The sequence below is a fragment of the Erigeron canadensis genome, chromosome 7 (genome assembly GCF_010389155.1).
Source record: "Erigeron canadensis isolate Cc75 chromosome 7, C_canadensis_v1, whole genome shotgun sequence".
Classification (NCBI taxonomy): Eukaryota; Viridiplantae; Streptophyta; class Magnoliopsida; order Asterales; family Asteraceae; genus Erigeron; species Erigeron canadensis.
The window spans coordinates 38,790,733-38,812,702 of record NC_057767.1 but is presented as its reverse complement, the minus strand read 5'-3'; the positions used below and the strand labels follow the sequence as shown (position 1 = coordinate 38,812,702).

The 21,970-nt window shown below is 33.3% G+C and overlaps 2 protein-coding genes and 1 pseudogene across 2 annotated transcripts; 2 read left to right on the top strand and 1 right to left on the bottom strand.

Annotated features, from left to right (window-relative positions):
- Window positions 1-2,650: 2,650 nt before the first annotated feature.
- Window positions 2,651-6,075, top strand: LOC122608147 (wall-associated receptor kinase 2-like). The gene is made up of 3 exons (XM_043781239.1): window positions 2,651-3,593; window positions 3,699-3,875; window positions 4,761-6,075. The coding sequence occupies exons 1-3, from the start codon at window positions 2,660-2,662 to the stop codon at window positions 5,975-5,977; spliced, it is 2,328 nt and encodes a 775-aa protein (XP_043637174.1). The 5' UTR covers window positions 2,651-2,659; the 3' UTR covers window positions 5,978-6,075.
- A 287-nt stretch (window positions 6,076-6,362) lies between these two features.
- LOC122609518 lies at window positions 6,363-10,033 on the bottom strand (annotated as a pseudogene).
- A 3,506-nt stretch (window positions 10,034-13,539) lies between these two features.
- Window positions 13,540-18,134, top strand: LOC122607973 (ERBB-3 BINDING PROTEIN 1-like). Its single transcript, XM_043781054.1, has 10 exons — window positions 13,540-13,650; window positions 13,748-13,868; window positions 14,693-14,777; window positions 14,865-15,014; window positions 15,116-15,269; window positions 16,699-16,914; window positions 17,002-17,138; window positions 17,357-17,448; window positions 17,534-17,713; window positions 17,814-18,134. The coding sequence occupies exons 2-10, from the start codon at window positions 13,775-13,777 to the stop codon at window positions 17,888-17,890; spliced, it is 1,185 nt and encodes a 394-aa protein (XP_043636989.1). The 5' UTR covers window positions 13,540-13,650; window positions 13,748-13,774; the 3' UTR covers window positions 17,891-18,134.
- The last annotated feature ends 3,836 nt before the right edge of the window (window positions 18,135-21,970 follow it).

Sequence of the window (21,970 nt, the reverse complement as noted above, 5' to 3'; positions counted from 1 at the left end):
GCTATAGAATTAGCGAAGGCCATCAATCAATACAAATTCAACAATAACAGAATAGTGGCAAGGAACTGTACACATACAAAGGTATGTTACCAGATACAGTATTGATATGTCGTATTATATATCCATTTCTCACAGTTTAGTTAATTGTTTTTATATGGCTTAAGAGTCGTTTTCGTATATATTTGGTGCGTTTATGGTATTTGTTAGTGTTTCAGAGTGTTGACAGGTACTTAAGCGTTAATCTGGAGAAAACGATATTTCTGGAGTAAAATGAGTGTTTACGGACGTTTTACGAGGCACAAAACTGAAGATTGGAAGTTGGTCAAAGCAAGTCAAAGCTGGTCAACAAAAGTCAACGCACACTGCGGCGCAGCATGAGCATGCGTCGCAGTTTCACGTTTCGAGGATTAAACTGCTTCGCAGTCATGTGGCTAATCGTCCTTTCATCTATCTTGATGGAGTAAAACAATATGTAAGGATTGCATACATCTTAGAATTCAAAGTTGATTACATTTAAATTATATCAGAATCTCAGTGTATTTATTCCTTATAATTTATCTTGAATTGATTGGTGATTTATATGAGTCTTTAATGGTAGTTATTGATTCATATATTTTATTTCAATGGTTTGGGTACAAATAATTGGATCTATGATGGGTACGGTAGATAATCACTCAAAGATGATAGGAATAAATGTGTTGACGGTTAGGTACAATCGATAAGTATAATTGTTAATTTAATAACCAAAACCATTGTTGAATTAGCAAAGTTATAAAAGATGTCTTGGGGTACCGGTCTTTGTAATGGAACTAATTTATACAAGAGAGTCAAAATATTTCACTAACTTGACGGGTACGGGGTTGGTGCTTAATTTGAATCTCAGTTATTTAATCAACTAAATTGGGTTTGAACTTCATTTCATATGCAATCCGAACATGTTGTTGAGCGAAATCAAGATGGGTGACCTTTAAATTATTATTTAATACAACAACTCCTTTTTTTGATTAATCCTGAGGGATTACTAACTTCTTTTACTGACTATTTGCAACGTGGCAATTTGGCCGCAAACCCCCCCCCCCCTTTTTATTTGAATCATTTAATTTGAACAATTGTTTTACAAAGTTCTTGTGTTCGACCTCGGATTTACCAAATTTACTATACTGCGTGCGATCAGGTTCACTGCTTGTAAGTGTGTTGTAGTCAGTCTTTTCGTAATTCGTGTTTATAAATTTTATTACTCGATTTAACACATCAAGTATCAAAACAAAATATGAAATCTTTATTTGTTTCTACTAGCATGGTGCCCGCGCAAATACGGCGGTGTTGACAGCAATGCAGTGATGACTTGTGGCGACGACAAGTGCTGGGGTGACAACAAACAATGTATGCTATTGATGTAAATGTAATAATTTTTCTTTTGTTTGTTGGATCGTGTTTTGTACTTGCTAGTTTCTTACTAGCTTTTTTAATAAATTTTATAATGTTGTTCAAAAAAAAGAGTAATAATTAATATAATGTGAAAATAGTTAATTTAGTGGGAAAAAAAAAGAAATGATAAAGCATACTTTAATCATATTGTATAGAGTAACTTTCAACATTTTCATAATAAAATGGGTTATTTCTTGGGATTAGTACATTGAAATGCAAACAACTTTAAACAAATTGTTATAGTATGTATCGAACTTCAATGATGTGTATTGTATGTAATGAACTTTTAAATCTTATGCATTGTATGTATCCGACCAATAAAAAATTTACAAGTGGCAACCTATATGGTTGCCACATATACACGAGTACATACAATGCATAGAATTTGAAAGTTCATTACATACAATACACATAATTGAAGTTTAATACACACTATAACAATTCATGTAAAGTTGATTGCATTCGAAAATACTAAACCTTTATTTCTTTTTATATGTAAGTATAGATATAGATATGTTTAACGGACACTTTGTATTGAAAGCATCATGTCTTGAATTATTTCAATAAAACACATAAACTATTTCTCTCGTCAAATAGTCAAACACTAAGATCGTTCAAAATACTTCGTCAAACCAGTGTTTTAATTTGTTTTTACTCACGCAGTCACGGTTTTATAACGACCTGTAGGCGTTATTATTTGGATGGGGGTTTTGGTTTTCTAGTAGGAAGTAATATTGGTGGTCGTGTGGGTCTTGTGGTTTAGATTATAAAATACGCTCCGTACTTGGCATATTGTTAATTAGAATTTCCATGAAAATCCCATTACTAAGTACAGTACAAAATTGAAAACTCAATATTCCAAGGGGAAAATGACCGGCCGGATTCATGGTAGCTAGCTATATATACACTTGGGACCTATAATTCTCTTTTGTTGTTCAATTCTCTGTCCCCCACAATCTCGGAGTCTTCTCTACATGACAAAGTCAACCAAAATCCTTACAAAAATTAAGTAGTCTCTTTCCATAGTCAATCAGCCATCATCGAACCATACGATAAGTTAGCAAAACGAGTACCACTACTTATTATGGAAATATGCATGAATTGTTAATTTGTTACTTTAGCCTTACTTATAAAACATGCATGAATTGCCCCTTTATAAATTGCAATGAGAAGTATTGAAACACATACAATAAATTTGTCATACACCACATAACAGAATAGATACACAAACATGATTCTTCCTTACATCCTAATTTGTCTAATTTCATTATTATTAATAAATATTAATCCTCTTGCAATGGCGGCCAGCAACGGAGCAACAGCTAATTTTAATGGTACTCTAAAGCCAGGATGTGAAAAGCAGTGTGGCAATATAACAGTTCCATTCCCTTTCGGTATTGCCAAGGGTAACGACAGAAGTTGTTCTCTAAACGACGCGTTCTTCTTGACATGCAACACTTCTTCTGATGGAACGTCCCCAAAGTTGTATCTAAGAGACGGGAACATCGAAATACGCAACATTTCAGATTCAGAGTTACGAGTCAGCAGTTTTGTAGCTTATACATGCTACCACCAGAATGGAAGTGTATCTCAAGAGGAAGATGCGTGGCTTCGTTTAAACACAGATCAATACACTTTATCGGACAAGAACAAGTTAACGGTCTTTGGATGTGATGACTATTCATTGATCAAAGGCATAACTAAAAAAGCAAAAACAGACGAATTTGACTTTTCTAGTGGCTGTATTGGATCATGTATGAAACTGTCAGAGGTAGCTGATGATGGGCAGTGCTTAGGAAAAGGCTGTTGTCAGATATCTATACCAAACAACCTCCGGTATTACGAGATTGAACTAGGAACTTTTCAGAACCACACAGATGTTTGGTCCTTCAACCATTGTGGCTTTGCATTTCTTGGTGAGGAAGGTTCTTTTCAGTTTCGCGGAGCTAATGATTTAGACAGTGTTACGGACTTTTGGAACAGGTTAATGGCCACTGTCCCTGTTGTGGTAGATTGGGTAATTAGTGCACCCAACAAAAGCTGCTCACCAGAGGTTACGGAATGCAAAGGGAACAGCCACTGCGATGATGTAGATGGTGGTGGGTATCGTTGTAGATGTAACGAAGGCTACGAGGGTAACCCATATCTTGATTTAGGCTGTCAAGGTGCGTTTCCTTTTGCATATATCATCATCGATCATGTATACTACTTTCGTGTTTTTTTTTTGTTTGTTTTATTATTGCACATCTAATATTGTTATGTTTTCCTAGACATTGACGAGTGTGCGGATCCAAGAAACAAAACTTGCTATGGTGATTGCATAAATACCAGCGGGAGCTATAATTGTACCTGTCCGTCAGGATATTCTGGAGACGCCAAAACACAAAATGGCTGTAAACGAAATACTAAAGATTCAATTTTTTCTGATACAACCATATTGACTATAGGTAATTCTTTCATCCATGTTTAGATAATTACTCTGTTAATTTGGTCACTAATCTTCACCTTCCGTCCCATTTTACTTTGTCTGCATGATTATTTTTGTTTAAAATCTCCTTAGTTTTGATTAACTGAGTTTCCAATGCATTGCTAAGTACATGTGATCTTAAATTATGAGGACATGATGGGTAATGTGTATGTTTGTCACCAATATGACATGGTAGTTAAATGTGTTAACATACATGATTATTTGTTAGCTTTTGATAGTATCATAGCCTTCGTTACAACACAATGTGATCGAATTAATCATCCTCCTGTTGTTGACTAAATTTTGGCAATCCTGAAGGATCCCATTTTCATTTGAGCTCATTTTCTAGGTTCGTTCATACCCTATGTTCTAGACATGTAGTTCTAGCACTTGAGCGTTACGTTTTTCATTTGGAGTTTTGGGCAATGCACAGAAATCAGTCAAAATTGTTGTTGTTTACCATTTGTCCGCACAGCTGTGAGAAAATTAATCTAATGCATTTGTTAATCATAGGATTTTCATGATTTTAGGAAAGTATCTTCTAGACAGATAGATGTACAGTCTGACTGAAGGGATTTGTGATCCGATGGTTCTAACGAGAGATATAGTTGCAACACTTTTTCACTATAAACTCCTCTCACCCAGTATAGGTACAACTTTACAAGCTCATGCACTTCCGCTAGACACTAGTTAATTTGGCCAAACATACTCGATATTCTAACAAAACTCTTCATTAATACATATCTTTTTTTTTTTCATTAATACATATCTTGAACCGAAAACATTTGTTAATAATGCGAATGGGAAATTTGTTGGTATTATACTAATCAAATTTTCATGAATGTCTCTATAAATTCGCATGTAGTTTTGGTGCTGGGAATGTTGGCATTATTTTGTGGAATAGCGGGCATTTGCTTCGGCATAAGGAGAAGGAAGCTAACAAGGCTACGGGAAAGGTTCTTTGAGCAAAATGGGGGCACTCTGCTTAAACGGAAGATGAATTCACAAGTAGGATCTCAAGAGGCTATGACTTTGTTTAGCACTGAACAGCTCCGAAAGGCAACTGCTAATTTTTCCCAGGAGCACATAATTGGACGAGGTGCATATGGTGTTGTATACAAGGGACTTTTGCCTGACAAACGTGTAGTTGCAATAAAGAAATCTAGACTGGTAGACAGGTCTCAAGCTGAGCAATTCATCAATGAAATCATGATAGTTACACAAGTCATCCATCGAAATGTAGTAAAGCTTTTAGGTTGCTGTTTGGAAGAGGAAGTTCCTGTACTAGTTTATGAATTCATCTCAAACAACACTCTTTTCCATCACATTCATCATAAAGCGGGAGGAATGAGTTGGTTGTCATGGGACAATCGGTTAAGAGTAGCAGCTGAAGCGGCAAGTGCCCTTGGGTACCTTCATTCAGAAACTACTATGCCAATCATACACAGAGATGTCAAGTCGAGTAACATATTATTAGATGATAACTACACCGCAAAGATTTCAGATTTTGGTGCTTCAAGGTTAGTCCCACTAGATCACGAGCAAGTAACAACTCTCATTCAGGGGACGTTAGGGTATTTGGATCCAGAATACTTTCATACAAGCCAGCTTACAGAAAAAAGTGATGTGTATAGCTTCGGAGTGGTCCTTGCAGAACTAATAACAGGGAAAAAACCTATTGGCGGTGATAGAAGTAACGAAGTAAAGAATTTAGCAACCTTCTTTATCAAGACAATGAAAGAAAACCGCTTGTTTGAAATTGTAGAACCACGACTATTACGTGAAGGGACTCTTGAAAAGTTACAAGCAGTAGCTGAACTGGTGAAAAGATGTCTTAGTTCACAAGGTTGTGATCGACCAGCAATGAAAGAAGTGGCGATGGAGTTGGAGAGCTTGAGGAAGTTCACAACTCACCCATGGGTTCATCAACAAACAAATGATGATGATACTAGAAGCTTAATCCTTGAAGTTGAGCAATCCGATCTTTATGAGGTTCCATTAGTCTCATACAACACTCACGAATGGGAATCATACTCGGGCAGTACTAGTGATATGGGATTTCAAGAAAACCAACCGCGTTAACAGGTTTTATGCTTGTTGCAATACATTTGTTAGCTTGTTTGAAGTTCAAAACATGTAATGCATAAAATTAAATAAGACTGTGTATGTTTTTCGATGAAGTGTTTGGGTGGGCGTGGAGATACAATTATTATGAACATATATATTTGTCATTCTTAATTACGAGACCAATATTTGTTGATATGATGGCGCTAAAAGCGTATTCTTAAACAGATATATAAACAAAAGTATAAGCAGGTTCCATCGTGAGAACTAATTTATAGTTTGAACTTTGAACATAAACAAGAACCAAATAATGGTTTCATAAGCAAGAAATCAAATCATAAGGCTGTCAAATATGAAAAGGCAAAGAAGCAAATCTGGTAAACAAAACCTTTGGTACTGCTAGCTAGATGGAGGGAAATAGCGACGTCTTACGGATGTTGTCAAGACCACAGAAGAGCATCACAACCCGTTCCAATCCAGCTCCAAACCCACCATGCGGCTTTACACCGTAGCTGATGGAATCCAAATATGTTGCTATCGCTTTTGATTTCACATTCATCCCACATTCTTTTGCACGCGACTCCAGCAGTTCAATTGAGTGCAGACGCTGAGATCCCATAATAACCTCTTCTCCTCTCATGAAAACATCAAACGAGTTGCTATAAGCCTCGTTGTCTGGACAAGGCATTGTGTAGAAAGGCCGAACTGCCAATGGGTAGCGGTGTAGCATATAAAGTCAGTTCCATACTAATCTGATACAAGCTTTCCTAACGTCCTTTCACTTTTGGTGTTCAGGTCCCCTAGCGGGTCAACCTCAACGCCTGCTTCCTTTAGCATCTGGATACCTTCTTCAAATGTAAGTCGTGGGGTTTTCCGCAAGTATCTCAATGGCTTGAAGGGATACTGCTTCCCAATAGCCTCTAACTCTTTCCGGCATATGTCATTCAATTTGTCAAACATGTCAACAAAAAGGCGGTCTACGACATCCATCACCTCGGAATAATGGTCATAAATTTCCATTTCCACATCAAGACCAGTGAACTCAGACAAATGTCTATGGGTCTAGGATTTTTCAGCTCTGTAGACGGCGCCAATCTCAAAAACACGTTTAAAACCACCACAGATTGCCATCTGCTTATAAAGCTGAGGAGATTGGGCGAGAAAACGAGGTGTTTCGCCTTCCACTCTAAAAGCAGCAGCACCACCTTCACTAGTTCCTTCAATTAACTTTGGAGTTTTGATTTTGACAAAATCCTCATTCATCAGAAACTGCGCAAACAAAATTTCCATACGACTTTCAAGGCATGCAGAAAATCGCTTGATTCGCAGGTGTACGCAAGTCGAGACTCCTATGATTCAAACGAGTATCCTGATTCACCCGAACGAGTTGTTCGAAAAATTTTTCGAAACGGGCGTATTTCAAGGGTGTTTTGTCAAACAAGTTTTGGAAAAAAAAAATTTATAGAACCAGTGAAACCGGTATTTGAAATACCGGATTCAAAATTTCTAGTCAAATCCGGTATTTGAAATACCGGTTTCAAAAAGAAACTTTGAATCCGGTATTTCAAATACCGGACTCACCCTTAGTGGATGGTGTAGGTGGTACAGTGGGGGTGCAGGTGGTACAGTGGGGGTGCAGCAACAGTCTTTGACCATGCTCAATAATAGCATAAAGATCTGAAGCACACCACCAAAAGGGTACTTCTTACATATGAAAGCATCATATAAGGGGGAAAACAAAAATGAAAGACAAGTTTATGTTTGACATAAACACAGCCATTACTTCCATCTTACTCCTGTGATAGATGAAAACCACAGAACACAGCCAAACATATAGCCATTGAAAGCATGCTTCAACAGAGCATATCATATATCAGGGGTGTTGGTTCGTTTCAGTTGACCTTTTCCGTTGCTAAAAGCATTCGAGTTCTATAGCTCATACAAACATGTATTTCTTATTTTTCATAGATAACATAGGTCACAAGATAGCTAAAAACGATGCATATACCTATACATCATATTTCACACAAGTCTTCAATCATGAGGCTTCTCAGTTTTCTTGTCATTTGATGTAAGGTACCATCCAAGAGCACCAAGCCCAGTTAAGAGCCCAGCTACAACTGCATAGTTCCTGTAGTTGTCTGTGGGTACTCCACCAGTACCACCACACTGTACCCCCACTGTACCACCTGCACCCCCACTGTACCACCTGCACCATCAAAGGGTGAGTCCGGTATTTGAAATACCGGATTCAAAGTTTCTTTTTGAAACCGGTATTTCAAATATCGGATTTGACTAGAAATTTTGAATCCGGTATTTCAAATACCGGTTTCACTGGTTCTATAAATTTTTTTTTTCCAAAACTTGTTTGACAAAACACCCTTGAAATACGCTCGTTTCGAAAAATTTTTCCGAGTTGTTCTCGAGCCTTCTGGATTTCAACCTCGCTTCTAGAAGCATCCATAACATTCATAGGAAGCACATTAGGTGCCCTGAATAAAACATACATCTTCCTCACTTGTATCTCCGGCCACCTGTTGAGTTGCACCTTTAATAGGCTTTGTCAGAACCGATACGATCCCTTCGATATCGACACCCGACTCCTTAGTAACACCAGTAGCAAACTTAACCACTTGAAAATCCTTAGCAACATTCAACACACACTGAACAGTACACCCTCTTTCTCTAATAGTCAAAAACGCCAAATTCTTACCAACGGCACGAATCGTCTGAGCGATTAACACAGTTTTGTCTTTCAATTCATCGGTGAGCCTACCGACGGTGGTCCAAACACGACCGGAGATTGTTTTGGGGGGGCTCAATAATGTCTCCGTAGTTTTCGGCAAGAGGATTAGGGCTGTCGACTATGACGGTTGACACGATATGGCAACAGCAGATTATGGCTCCGTCGTATTAAGTGTTTTTGTGTTTGTATGCTAGACGATGTGGATGGGTGCTCCAAACCATGTGAAATACGACTACTCTTATATCAAATTTTTAAGTGATCAAGTTGATTATTTATGAAAAGACTTGCATGAAAAACTGGTGTAGTTGTATTATTTGGACGTGACATCAGCAAGGCAATGTTATTCTTATAATGTATCTTTGAATCAAGAAAACGTATAGTCTTCGCCAACTGAGAATAGTGGATGAACCTTGTAAACAAGCCACAAAAACATACTCGTAGTTATTGACAAATTTAGATTATCAGGGATTCGGATAACGAGGGAAAAGTTGTGTAAAATAGAGGGACTAATTTATTAAAGGGTAAAAAAAAGTCCAAACAATTATTTTAGTAGTGTGCGCTCAAAAAATACCGTTGTACAAATCACCACCCTTTTTCTTTATAAAATATATTATTGTTATTAACTTTTTAAGGTAATTTAAAAGGAATTTGTTAACTAATGTCTGGTTAATGCATATATTCAATGAAGTCAATCTTTCTTTAAATATATTATCATGTATATATGATACATATAAAAACTAGATTAATTATTTTCCCGCATAATACGCGGGATGAGCACATTAGGTTTTCATAAAATATATATTCAATAACTTTTGGTGTGTAAACATAATATAAAATTCTTAAATAATATATATTATCTTCTTATTTATAATCTATACCATATTACGAGTATAAAGTATTTAAAGTGTGTCTTGGAATGTTTTTAAAAACTCTATTTAATACTCTTTCAAACACATTCAAGTTTCGTGCATTACATGAACTCATAAAGAAAGTTATATATTCTTTAATTTTCAATAGAAAATGATCAATTATAGATGGATATGCAGTAAAACCTTTATATGTTAATATTCGATAATAACCTCGATAAAATTAACAATTTATCGTATCTCAATTTGATATCACACAAAATTGAACCTCAATAAATAAAAATAGTAAGATAATAACTTTTTTGAAATTCTGGTATATATATTGGTTGCAACGAAACTATAAGTTAATAGTTACTAAAAGATTACAACTTTTAAGATTGTATATATATATATATATCTATTTATATAAATAAAACAAAATTTTGATGACATAATTATTTTTAAAAAAATCTTACATGGCATCTTTAGAATTTTTTAAAATAACTATTTCTTTTAATTTAATTGTTTTATGACATCATCTTTTAACTTTTTATTTTTAATCTTTCTATTATGAAGTTTTCTAAATCCTCAAGTCTAATATAAAATAACAATTTTTTTATATGTCATGTCTTATCAAATGCGTATCACTAATTCTATTATCAATTTCTTTTTAACTTACACTACAGTAAATTTGTCATTTTTACGCAATTTTTCTACATACTCACAAAAAATGCGTAAAGTTTTGTTAAGTTTTTCGCACTTAAAAATGTATACAAATAGTCTACATTAAAAAGTGCAAAAAAAGTTACAAGTTTCATAATTATAAGTGAGAAGAAAAATGTTTACACACTAATAAGTGTGTACAATATTAGATTTATACACGCTTATAAATGTATAAATCATTTTTTTCGTGGGTGATTTTTACACACTGAAATGGTAATGATCATTACAATTTCTTATAATTTAAGTATGATTTCAAAAAACATATGGTACAATTATAATTTATATCCAATTTATTTTTGTAATCATAACTATGTTTCGTTATTATTATTTATTTGTATGAGTTCATTAAAAAGAGTTAGACATATATAATAAACGAAATAATATGTAGAATCAGCATCAATCTGGTCAACACTTTTACGTTTTTGTTTTACGTAAATACATTTTTGTCCGACTGTTGGTCACTTTTATAAAAAAAACAATCATAGCATGTTCACAGTCGTATGGTTCTTTAATTTTATTGTCACTTTTTATAAATATGTAAGTAGTGTTGTTTTTATGTTTATCTTCTTGTATGTCATAACCTTTATATCTTTAATATACCCGGGTATCACCCGGGTTTATAAGCTAGTATATAAATATATATGATTTTTTTTTTCTTTTGGAACTTCAATCTATATTGAGTTCATATTTAAATATTTTTGTTAAACTTAAACGCTAGAGGACTTCTCTTATTTTTGACCAAGTTTAATGTAAATGGAGAAAAAAATGTCTCTTAAAACTTGTTTTTGTAATTTATTTTTCAAAAATTTATAAATGATACGAAAAAAACTTTTTAAATTAATCATTTTTTTTAAGAATGACATTCTAATCTACTCCTACTCCTAAATTATACGCATGTCTGGGATAAAACCAATGACTCTCAAAAAATTCTCTAAATGTGGGAAGTGGGACTTGAACCTAAGTGAATCCCCCAAAGGTCAAAGTCCTTATCAATGGGCCACCAACCCCTTTTTTTGAATTTATCGATATATACGATATTTAAATGTCTTATATGTATCCATATGTTTTTATAAAAATAAATCGATTTAATTATACCACCTCTTAATATTTAGAAGTAGTATTCATATTCGTACACAAACCTTTTATAAAAAAAATGACATGTTTTACGATCATGATTTTATTTTCTCACTCATATTAGATCATATCTAATATCTTACATATGCAATAAAATATAACATGCCAAACACATATTATAATAATTAAATAAGACTAAAATATTAATTTTAATTATCAATTGACTTGCTAACTATATAGAAAAATTGTTCCGATTACACATAATATTTTATATAAAATATTTGGTTAATAATTTATTATATTTAGTAATCTAACAATTGATAAAAAAAAAAATAAAATCAACCCTTAATACAGTTTATATTTTACGGAAGGATCATTTGATCAGTAGCTATTAGTATTTAATATTGTATTAAGTATTTAGTATTTTAATTAGTAATCTAAAAAAGGATAGTGATGTTAGCAAAATAATCTAAAGGTTAAAATTAATAGTTCTTTCTCATCCAAGGGTTGTGACTTTTTCAAAAAAAATTTAAGGGGTTGTTTTATAGTTACTGGTAGATGATAATTATCATATTAAATTAATGAGCATTAAATGTATTTCTTTTATATAATTTAGAAAATATGAACTTCATCAAATGCGTTACAACTAGTGCCCAGTGACACTAGTTAATAAATCATTTTTTCCTTAATTGATGTTAAGTCTTTTACTTATCTATATTATATTAATAAATAAACTACCCTACCCTTTTAAATTCTCTATCTTTAAAATACCCAAAAATACCTTTAATTTTCAACACATTCCTAACTATCACACTAAATCTACCAAATATATCCCTAAAATTTTTACACTCATATTTATCTATCTATGCTATATTAATAAACAAACTACCCTACCTTTTTCAACTCTCTACCTTTAAAATATCCAAAATACTCTTAATTTTTAACACATTCCTAATGATCACACTAAATCTACCAAATATATCCCTAAAATATTTTACACTCATATTTATCCAAACTATTTATCTCCTTTATTAATTAATTTAAATATTTCCATATCATATCTATATAATATTCTTAATAAAGTTATTTACAAAAGATATATCCCTTAATTATAAAATAACTACACTACCAATCACGGCAATTACTTTTAGATTAATAACCACATTATTACCATCACCGCCATTAGCACTACCCGTTGCCGCCACCACCGCAGTATTGCGCGGGTAATCATCTCGTCTTTAACACTCACCTAATGTAATCTATTTTACTCTATTGAATTTAGAAAAGTTACTTATATCAAAACTTTATATTTCTAGCATTATTTATAAGTATTTATTCAGTTTAAGGTAATTGACAACCCCAGAATAAAAATCATGGCTCCGCTACTGATTATAACTTTAAAAGTTTTAAAAAAGTTAGTTATATGATATCAACAATTTGATCTAGTGACTTTAATTAAAAAATAGATCTTATTCAACTGTCTAAAGTTCTTCATTTGATAATTAAAGTTTATTTTTTATATATATTTAAAGTATTTACATAGATAAATATTTTCTAAGTTATTAATAAAGTTATGGAAGTATTACAAAAAGTTTTTTATATATAAAACGTATATTACAAATTATTATTTAGGGTTAAGATTTTTAACATTAAATACACACACTCTCTCTTTTTCTCCCTGTTTTCTCCCCAACGGCTCTTTCACCTATTCTAGATCCAAATCTAGATCTGAGATTGAGGCTGAGATAGAGATTGAGAGGTTGAGATTAAGAGTTTGAGATCGAGAGTTTTCCCTTTTCGGTTTTGGCTTCGCTTGCCGTCAGGTATTTTTGCAAGGGTTATAGCCCTGGGCCGGAAGTTCCTTCCCCTTCGGTGAATCTGAAAACAGTCTCTCTACCTTTGAGTAGAGGTAAGGTTTTTTTACATATTGTCGAAAGTTCATGCCGGGATTAGGTACCATTGCTGTTGCTACACATCCAAAGAAATATATTATTTTAAAATTGTGTGTTTTTAGAGCTCGAGGCTTTTCTAGCTTTTAAAACCACCAAAAAGCTCTTGACATCACATAAGTTATAAAAAGGGTAACTAATACGAGTAATAAGTTAATAACCAATGTTCAAAAGAAAAAAAAAAGGTAAATACATAAGCCAGGACCCATTATAATTATAAAACAAAACCCAAACCAAGGCCGACCCATTACAAGTTACAAACCCTAGCCCAATTCACACACACACAAACACCCTCTCTATACTTCCTGGAAAATATTTCTCCATCCTTAAACCCTAACTCCATATCAATATCAGGTAACCCCTTTTTCTCTAGTTCTTTTTTATTCGCAAAAATTCTTTACATTTGTTTATTAATAATTTGTAATAATTAGTTAAATAAAAAAATTTGCAGTTTGAATTAAGAAAGAAAGAAGGAAAGATGTCAGATGATGAAAGAGGTGAAGAAAAGGAGTTGGATCTTTCATCTCCTGAAGTTGTTACCAAATACAAATCTGCTGCTGAAATTGTGAACAGTAATTCTTATCCCTTTCTTTTTTTTTTAAGTTATATATTTATATGTATGAATATATTGTATATTTATATATATATATATATATATGTTATGTGGGCTCTCATATTTTATTTTTTTTTGTATATATTTACTCATTTTATGTTTATTGAACTTGATTTTATAATGTCATGAGTTCAAGGACCAGGGTATTTTTTTAAATAAATAATGTTTTTAGGGAAATTGATGTTTTAAGGAATACACTATTTCTGCTAAGTTTTGGTAGTAGTTAGTAAATTATTTTGGATTATTTCTGGGTTATTAGTAGATTTGTTTTAACTTACGGGATATTAGTTTGAGTTAATTAGGAAGGGCATTCTGTAGCATTATTGTGTTTGTGCCAACTGTTGTTAGTGGTTTACAAAAAAAGTTTATATAGATATTCTTTTGTCTAGTTATGTGTCATGTTTGACAAAGTTTCCGTCTCACAACGGGTTGAGTCAATTTGGGTAGGGTATACTTTAGCACTACTGTGTTTGAGCTAATTGTTTGTTGTACTTTATATTTATATTTGGACTATTTAATTTTCTTCTTATGTTCCCTGTTTCTTTTTTATAGAACTTTGGTCTTACATGAGTGAAGGAATATGGCTTTTTCTACTTTAGTAAGGTTGTTTATTTCTAGGGACGTACATTTGAATCGAATGGTACAAGGCATCTAGTAGTATGGAACTATTACGTTTACATAATATTATTTTATTGTATGTTTTTTAGTCAGACGCATGTGCGGTTTGCTTTATTTTAATATTGTAGCTTTCTTGACGAGGATATAATTTGATCAATTGTGCAGAGGCAATGCAGTTGGTATTGTCAGAATGCAAGCCTCATGCCAAGATTGTTGACATTTGTGAGAAAGGAGATTCATATATCAGAGAGTAAGCTTTTAGCTTGTTTGAACTGCAAAAAGTGACATTATAATCAAGTTTATACTGACTTAACGGGTGTGATGGTGGTTGTTGTAGGCAAACTGCTAGTATGTACAAGAATGTAAAAAAGAAGATTGAAAGGGGTGTTGCGTTTCCTACATGTTTGTGTGTGAACAATACAGTCTCTCATTTTTCGCCTCTTGCCAGTGATGAGACCATCTTAAAAGAAGGTGATATTTTGAAGATGTAAGTTGTGAACATGCTTACTTAGCTTTATTGGCTCAAGCTCATAGTTTTTAGTTGTCAGTAAGAATGTGAGCAACTGAATGTTGTTATTTTGGTTTCAGTGATATGGGGTGTCATATAGACGGTTTCATAGCTTTGCTGGCGCACACACATGTTCTTCAGGAAGGTCCAGTGACAGGGAAAGCGGCTGATGTTATTGCTGCTGCAAATTCTGCTGCCGAGGTTGCCTTAAGGCTTGTAAGACCTGGAAAGAAGGTATATACTTTCTTATGTATTGCTATCTTGCTCTATGAAAAGCTGAATGTTTTTACTGATTGCTAAAGGATGCTTTATTGGGCCTTTACGAAACGTGTGTGTTTGTCAAACTCAAATAGTCCCATTCTGTTTTTCAATTTTTTGTATTGATTTGCTTAAACCTTTCGTTTGGGCAACTTTGCCGAGGTGATCAGTCTTAATCTTGATTTCCTCTTTTTCCCTGTTGCCAATAATAACTTGTTTGATTGTGGGATTTCATCATGTGCATCCATTCTAATGGTTGACCATGCCCCTTGTCAACCTACAGATTTCAGCTTTCTTGTATTGCGTTTAAACGTTAATGCTTTTTATCTTTCAATGGTTCTTGTATACTTTGAATTTGGATAGCTTTTTTTTCACACTAAGAACTTATTTCATCATTTTATCGCATTTACACATCTACCTGGATGCACCTTTTTTTCTGCTATTTCTGATATGGTAAAGATTTCTCTAAATGATGTAATTGTTTCCAGCTATGGAGTTTCTCCAGTGATGCATTTAATTGTCATAGTTGCACTGATAGAGATCATCTTTCGTTCCACTTTTTATAAGAAAGCTCAAACTTTCAGTAGTGTTTAGTTGATTCAGTTGTAGAAGATCTTATCTGTTTTGTTTAAAAAAAGAGTTATTTTTAAATGTATTTGACCTCTATAAGCTCTCTTATTGTGAACCTAGTGACGTGATTTCTCTAAATGATGTAAACAAGTATTAATAGGCTATGGAGTTACTCCCATGATGCTTCTAATGTCATAGTTACACTGATAGAGAATCATCTTTCGTTCCACTTTTATAAGAAAGCTCCAACTTTCAGTAGTGTTTAGTTGATTCAGTTGTAGAAGATCTTATCTGTTTTGTTTAAAAAAAGAGTTATTTTTAAATGTATTTGACCTCTATAAGCTCTCTTATTGTGAACCTAGTGACATGATTTTTCTAAATGATGTAAACAAGTATTAGTAGGCTATGGAGTTACTCCCATGATGCTTCTAATGTCATAGTTACACTGATAGAGAATCATTTTCTTTTTTTTTTACACTGTTTGAGCTTTGAATTGTTTTTTCTTTTAATTCTTTCAATCATTTTTTGGCTTGAACTTTTTCACCTATGAAAATCACTGTGTATTTTTTCCTTTTTTATACATATTGTCGTCTATGTTGACTCTTATTAGGCCTAATGTGGTAAACTAGCAAAAGGATATCTCTAGATGATGTTTTATAATGGGTTATGGAGTTTTTAATTGTCATAATTACATTGATAGAGTATCAATGATCCCCCCCCCCCCCTTTTGGGGTTCGGGCTCCTTATTTTTCTATTGATGTTATCTACCTGGAATTTGTTTTTCTTTTTCTTGATACTAAACGTTCAAATCTGTTTGATCCTTTTCTAATTGTAGAACCAAGATGTGACGGAAGCCATTCAAAAGGTTGCTGCAGCATATGATTGCAATATTGTTGAAGGTGTTCTTAGTCATCAACTTAAGCAGTTTGTGATTGATGGAAACAAAGTTGTTTTGAGTGTCTCAAATCCCGACACCAGAGTTGATGATGCCGAGTTTGAGGAGAATGAAGTATATGCAATTGATATAGTCACTAGCACAGGAGACGGAAAGGTATATTCTTCATACCTATTTAATAGGGTTTATGTTTGTTTAATTGTATTGCAATTGTAGCTTACTAATTTGGTGATGGTTTTGCAGCCTAAGTTGTTGGATGAGAAACAGACTACTGTCTATAAAAGAGCTGTGGACAAGAGCTATTACTTGAAAATGAAGGCATCCCGTTTCATTTTCAGTGAAATTAGTCAAAACTTCCCAATCATGCCTTTCTCTGCTAGGTTTGTTACTGTTTCTTATCCCTGCTTTGTGAACTATGGTCTTTGAACGTTTAAAAGTTTCTAAACAAATATTTAATATATATTAGTATTATTATTTATAACCTATATTTTTTCAGATAAAATATCTTGGCAGGTCAACCAAACCAACCCTTTTAAATGTACAAACGTTTTACTCAGTCATTTGTCACCTTTAATTATATGAGTGGTGTTGGTTACAGGGCTCTGGAGGAAAAGCGTGCTCGGCTAGGATTGGTTGAATGTGTGAATCATGAGCTTTTGCAACCATACCCTGTTCTTCATGAAAAGCCTGGTAAGATGTGTTATAATTGATGAGGATGCAAGTATATCTAACGCTCCTAATTTTGAGTTGATGACACCGGTTATTTTTGTTGCAGGTGATTTTGTGGCACATATCAAATTTACAGTTCTTTTAATGCCAAATGGATCCGATCGTATTACATCACACTCCTTACAAGAGTTGCAGACAACTAAAACTGTTGATGACCCTGAAATCAAGGCTTGGTTGGCTTTACCAGTGAAGAGCAAGAAGAAAGGTGGCGGGAAGAAAAAGAAAGGTAGTTTTGTATGAATAGATTCACTAGTATGTAACACATTCCTTTTAAGAAGGTACTATACAAATGTTACATGAAAATCATATTTTCTGCTTTTATCCAGGTAAGAAAGGCGAAAAAGCCGAAGGTGATGAAGCAGTTGCAATGGATGAAAGCACAAATGGTGGCACCCAAGGGTGAGAACCAGATATCTATTGTGTAATTTTGACAATGCGAATCCATTTTGGTTCTTTGTTGCATCAGAGTCTACTTGAATGTACGGGTGTTTCCTACAAGGATGTTTCAACAGAAGAGAGCATGTACACAGCTTTATTTGTGTGTTCTTTTCCTTGCCAGAAACAACCCAAAAACAAAGTCTTAATCGAAAAGTAACTCTTAAATTCGTGCATTACAATAACATATAGCCATGGTGTGTTCAGGATCACTCTATGCAGTCAATTTGCATCCCCTCTGTTACTATTTATGCCTTTTTATCTGGCTTGAAAGTCTTGGTTGTTCCTAGTAGACCTCTTTTAGTCGCCTCACTAGACCAAATCTGCTTGATATGTGGTCTTATCATGCTGATTGACCAGCCAGCTGGGTTGGTTTCGCTATTCTTTTCTATTGAAAAGGAGTCGGTTGTCTGTGCAAGTAATCTTTTTCTAGACTCAGCTGCATTCTCGTTTTATTAAATAGTTGTTGGCCTTGTAAATAATTGCCATAGTTATATTCTTTTTACAATGAAGTTTTTCTATTTTATTATTTCCAGCACCCCCGCCAACTAACCTATTGCCGTCGAAGGTGAAAAATGAGATGTTCTGTAGTTATACCTTTAAAAAGATTTAACTTTTAAAAGTTATTCAAGACATGAGAAACTCAATTGTATTTTTATCAATATAAGAAAAGTTTAGTTTATCCATATTATTTATATTTCAACTATAAGAAAAGTTTAGTTTATCCATATTATTTATATTTCAATAACTCTAGTCCTAATTCTATTCTAATTTCTTATTAAAATGTAACTATGTAAGTATGGGATGTGAGGGAAAAATATTGTAGTTAGAAATATATTTAAGTTCAGTATATTAAGGAGTTTATAACATCACCTCCATTTTTTCCAATACAGCAGCAGCAGCTTATTCTCATCTTTCCAAACCTTAATATTCACTACACACAATCCAAACCTTAATATTCATTACACACTTTTTGTGTGTTGAAAAAATCCTCATAAAATTCTAATAAAACAGTATCAATTTGTTGATCCCATAACTTAACGTATTTAGGCTAGATTTTTCCTGTGACATATATGGAATTTGATTACGTTGTATTTGATTAAGATTTTGTATACATGTATATAGTCCTACAATAAAGTTACCAAGCTTGCACACTTGATTATGTAGGTTTATCCATTTAGTACATGTAATGTAAAAAAGATGTACTGCAACAATATTTACTGCAGCTGGTGAACATTTTCAAATTCGTAGTTTGTTGATGTGGATAGCGCTTATAAAAGTGTAATCATTAGGATGAAAAATTGTGAAAAAAAGTGTGATCATTAGGATGAAAAATTGTGAAAAAAAAAAGTAACATGAAGAGAGAGGATGTTTTATTTAAACTGAAGAAGATGTGAAAAAGAGGTAAAGTTTGTAATCAGTAAGAAAGAAGTGATTTAAGAGGGAACTGATGTGACAATAAAATAGAGGTAAAGGGTTAAGAGAGGCCTCCCAATGGCTCTTTATGAGCTCTTCCATAGCTGTTTGTGAGCTCTTCCTGGCTGGCAGCAAACTCGTGGAGGTCTTCATCGTCGCGTGCTATCAACTGGACAAAGAGTGTGGAGGAGAAAAGAGAAGAGAGATGTGAGGTCAGGTAAGGTTTTTGGGTGTTTTTTGGAGAAAAAAAAGTTGAAGAAGATGTGAGGAAGAGATGCTATTAGTAATGAGCGAGGAAGATGTGTTTTAGAAGAAAGAAAACCTGATGTAAAAGTGAGGATGAAGCTAGGGTTAGGAATGTCCTAAGTCTTACTATTGTAAAAGATTCATAACTCATAAGTCTTACATCTAAAATTCACGTGTTTTCTCTGACACTTATGTTAATTAATTGGGAAGTTTTAAATTCCTTACTTATATAACAATTATAAAAAATAACCTCTTCCTCGAAATAGTAATTTACATTTAATATTCATTTTGAAAGTTTTTAATAAAGAGGGTGGCAATGGAAGACGACATGGCTTAGGCATGGCCCATGACTGACAAACACCACGGCTAACGTTAAGGGATATGGGAGCTAGGCTGTGGAATTTGGCATGGATTGCCTGCTAAGCATCGAGGAGTTAGAGAAAGTGTTCGGGAGGGGGTATGAAAGAGAGTGTGTAGATTGGATGAATATAGTGAGGGATTATGAGGTGTGTGAGAGACATGGTTATCATAGGTTAAACATGACTAGACATAAGAAGACATTAAATGATGTGAAATAAAATAATTGGTGGATGGATAGGAATGATATAAGCATTCACGCATGACTACCACCCTTTTAAGTTATTATACGCTTTAAAAATATAACAATCATTTTATATGATATAAAAATAAATGATCATAATTGAGTTTTCTTCAAACATCATATTTTGTTCAGCAGTATTCATCAAGGATATATCAATCGGGTGGATATCAAATATTTGGTCAATGATTTTTACCCATTATCGTATATGGTCCATAATTAGTACTTCATTAGGATTAGATTTGTGTTTATTGAGGAGAGTGAAGACAAATTGTGTTAGTTTTTGACTCTCAGATTTTAAAAGCAATACATATGTGGAAAAAGACCACAGTGTAGGCAATGACATGTTCACAAAAGTTAGACGAGTTGGATTTGAGTCAATTTCTAGACATAATTATTAAATTAGTGGAGTTAATTTATAATCTATAATACCTTATAAAGCAAACTGGATTCCTCCCTTAATTTAATTAAGAACCTGATAAGACAAAAAATACCCTTAAATAATCTTCCATGCTAAGCACCCTCTCACGTGATATACCAACTATGCCCTTCAACCATTTCGTCTCTAGCAAAGTAAAACCCTATCAACGCCACCACCAGATTGTCTTCCCCACCACCGCCGCATTGCGCAGTGACTATGCTCGTCTCTTGAATAACTAAACTATTCATTTCTACATCATCTACTTTACATTAATATTATACCGTTATCGCCATCACCACTACTAAACCGCGCATCACGGACATATGATTAGTATTTATTAAATAATTTTTGAATTCATCACTAAATCAATTGGGTTAGATTAATTGTTAGAGTCCTTGCATCTAGATACATTATTGATACTCAAAACCAATGGAAGACGGAATTAATAGGTACCTTTTGAATTCATCACTAATACTAGCTAATACACATTAATCCAAAATTAGTTGGATCCCAATACGGTCTTGATTAAGATTTTGTACCTTGACATATTTTGTACTGGTTTTATGTTATATGTTATATAATGTAATAATAATTATAAGGATATGTTATTCTTAACTTTAAGGTTATGGATAAGAAGTATTAAAGTGTTGCATAGATATTTTTTATTTTATTTTATTTTTAAAATTGCGTTTAAGAAAAAAGTTATTATTTTTATGTATAAAATTTAAGATGTATTGTTTATAGCATTTAGAGCTATAAATATCAAAAACCTAAATACATCTACTGTTTTAGACGTTTTTGTTTTCATATTTACTAATTTTTTTACTCCCAGTTGGTTGACAGTGTCACCTGGTGTGCACATGAATTCTTGATTCCATAGTCCATATACCGTTGAATGGTTTACAATGATATATTCCACCGATGTTTTGGACGCAAAAAGGTTTTGTCTCCTTTTATGCTTTTCGTAAAATATAATATTGGGAAGTTGCATCGTCACGGCTTTTTAATTAATACGGAGTAATATACTAATATCTATGAAATTTGTGCATATATATGAGGTATAACTTGACGAATGATGGCTGGTGGTTACAAGAGATGCCGGCGATGACAATGACGATAACGTTTGGCAGTGACGTTGAAATCGACGGATAGTGACAATGGTAAATATAAAAGTTATTGATATTAAAATTGCAGTTTATAGTTATTTTAAGAGTTGAAATATATATAAATTGCAAAGTTCATTAAAAATATTATAGGTATATGAGGTGGAAATATTTAAATTAGTGAAAATTAATAATGGTAATTTAGGCACTTCAAATCATTATTTGATAAAGGTCGAAGGGGTTGCACTTTTCTATAGAGATATA

Bases quoted from the DNA above. Each gene is read 5' to 3' on its own strand.
- LOC122608147 (XM_043781239.1), top strand. From the start codon at position 2,660: ATGATTCTTCCTTACATCCTAATTTGTCTAATTTCATTATTATTAATA. The intron at 3,594-3,698 runs GTGCGTTTCCTT...ATGTTTTCCTAG, and splicing joins TCTTGATTTAGGCTGTCAAG to ACATTGACGAGTGTGCGGAT. The intron at 3,876-4,760 runs GTAATTCTTTCA...ATTCGCATGTAG, and splicing joins TACAACCATATTGACTATAG to TTTTGGTGCTGGGAATGTTG.
- LOC122607973 (XM_043781054.1), top strand. From the start codon at position 13,775: ATGTCAGATGATGAAAGAGGTGAAGAAAAGGAGTTGGATCTTTCATCT. The intron at 17,449-17,533 runs GTAAGATGTGTT...TTTTTGTTGCAG, and splicing joins TGTTCTTCATGAAAAGCCTG to GTGATTTTGTGGCACATATC. The intron at 17,714-17,813 runs GTAGTTTTGTAT...GCTTTTATCCAG, and splicing joins TGGCGGGAAGAAAAAGAAAG to GTAAGAAAGGCGAAAAAGCC.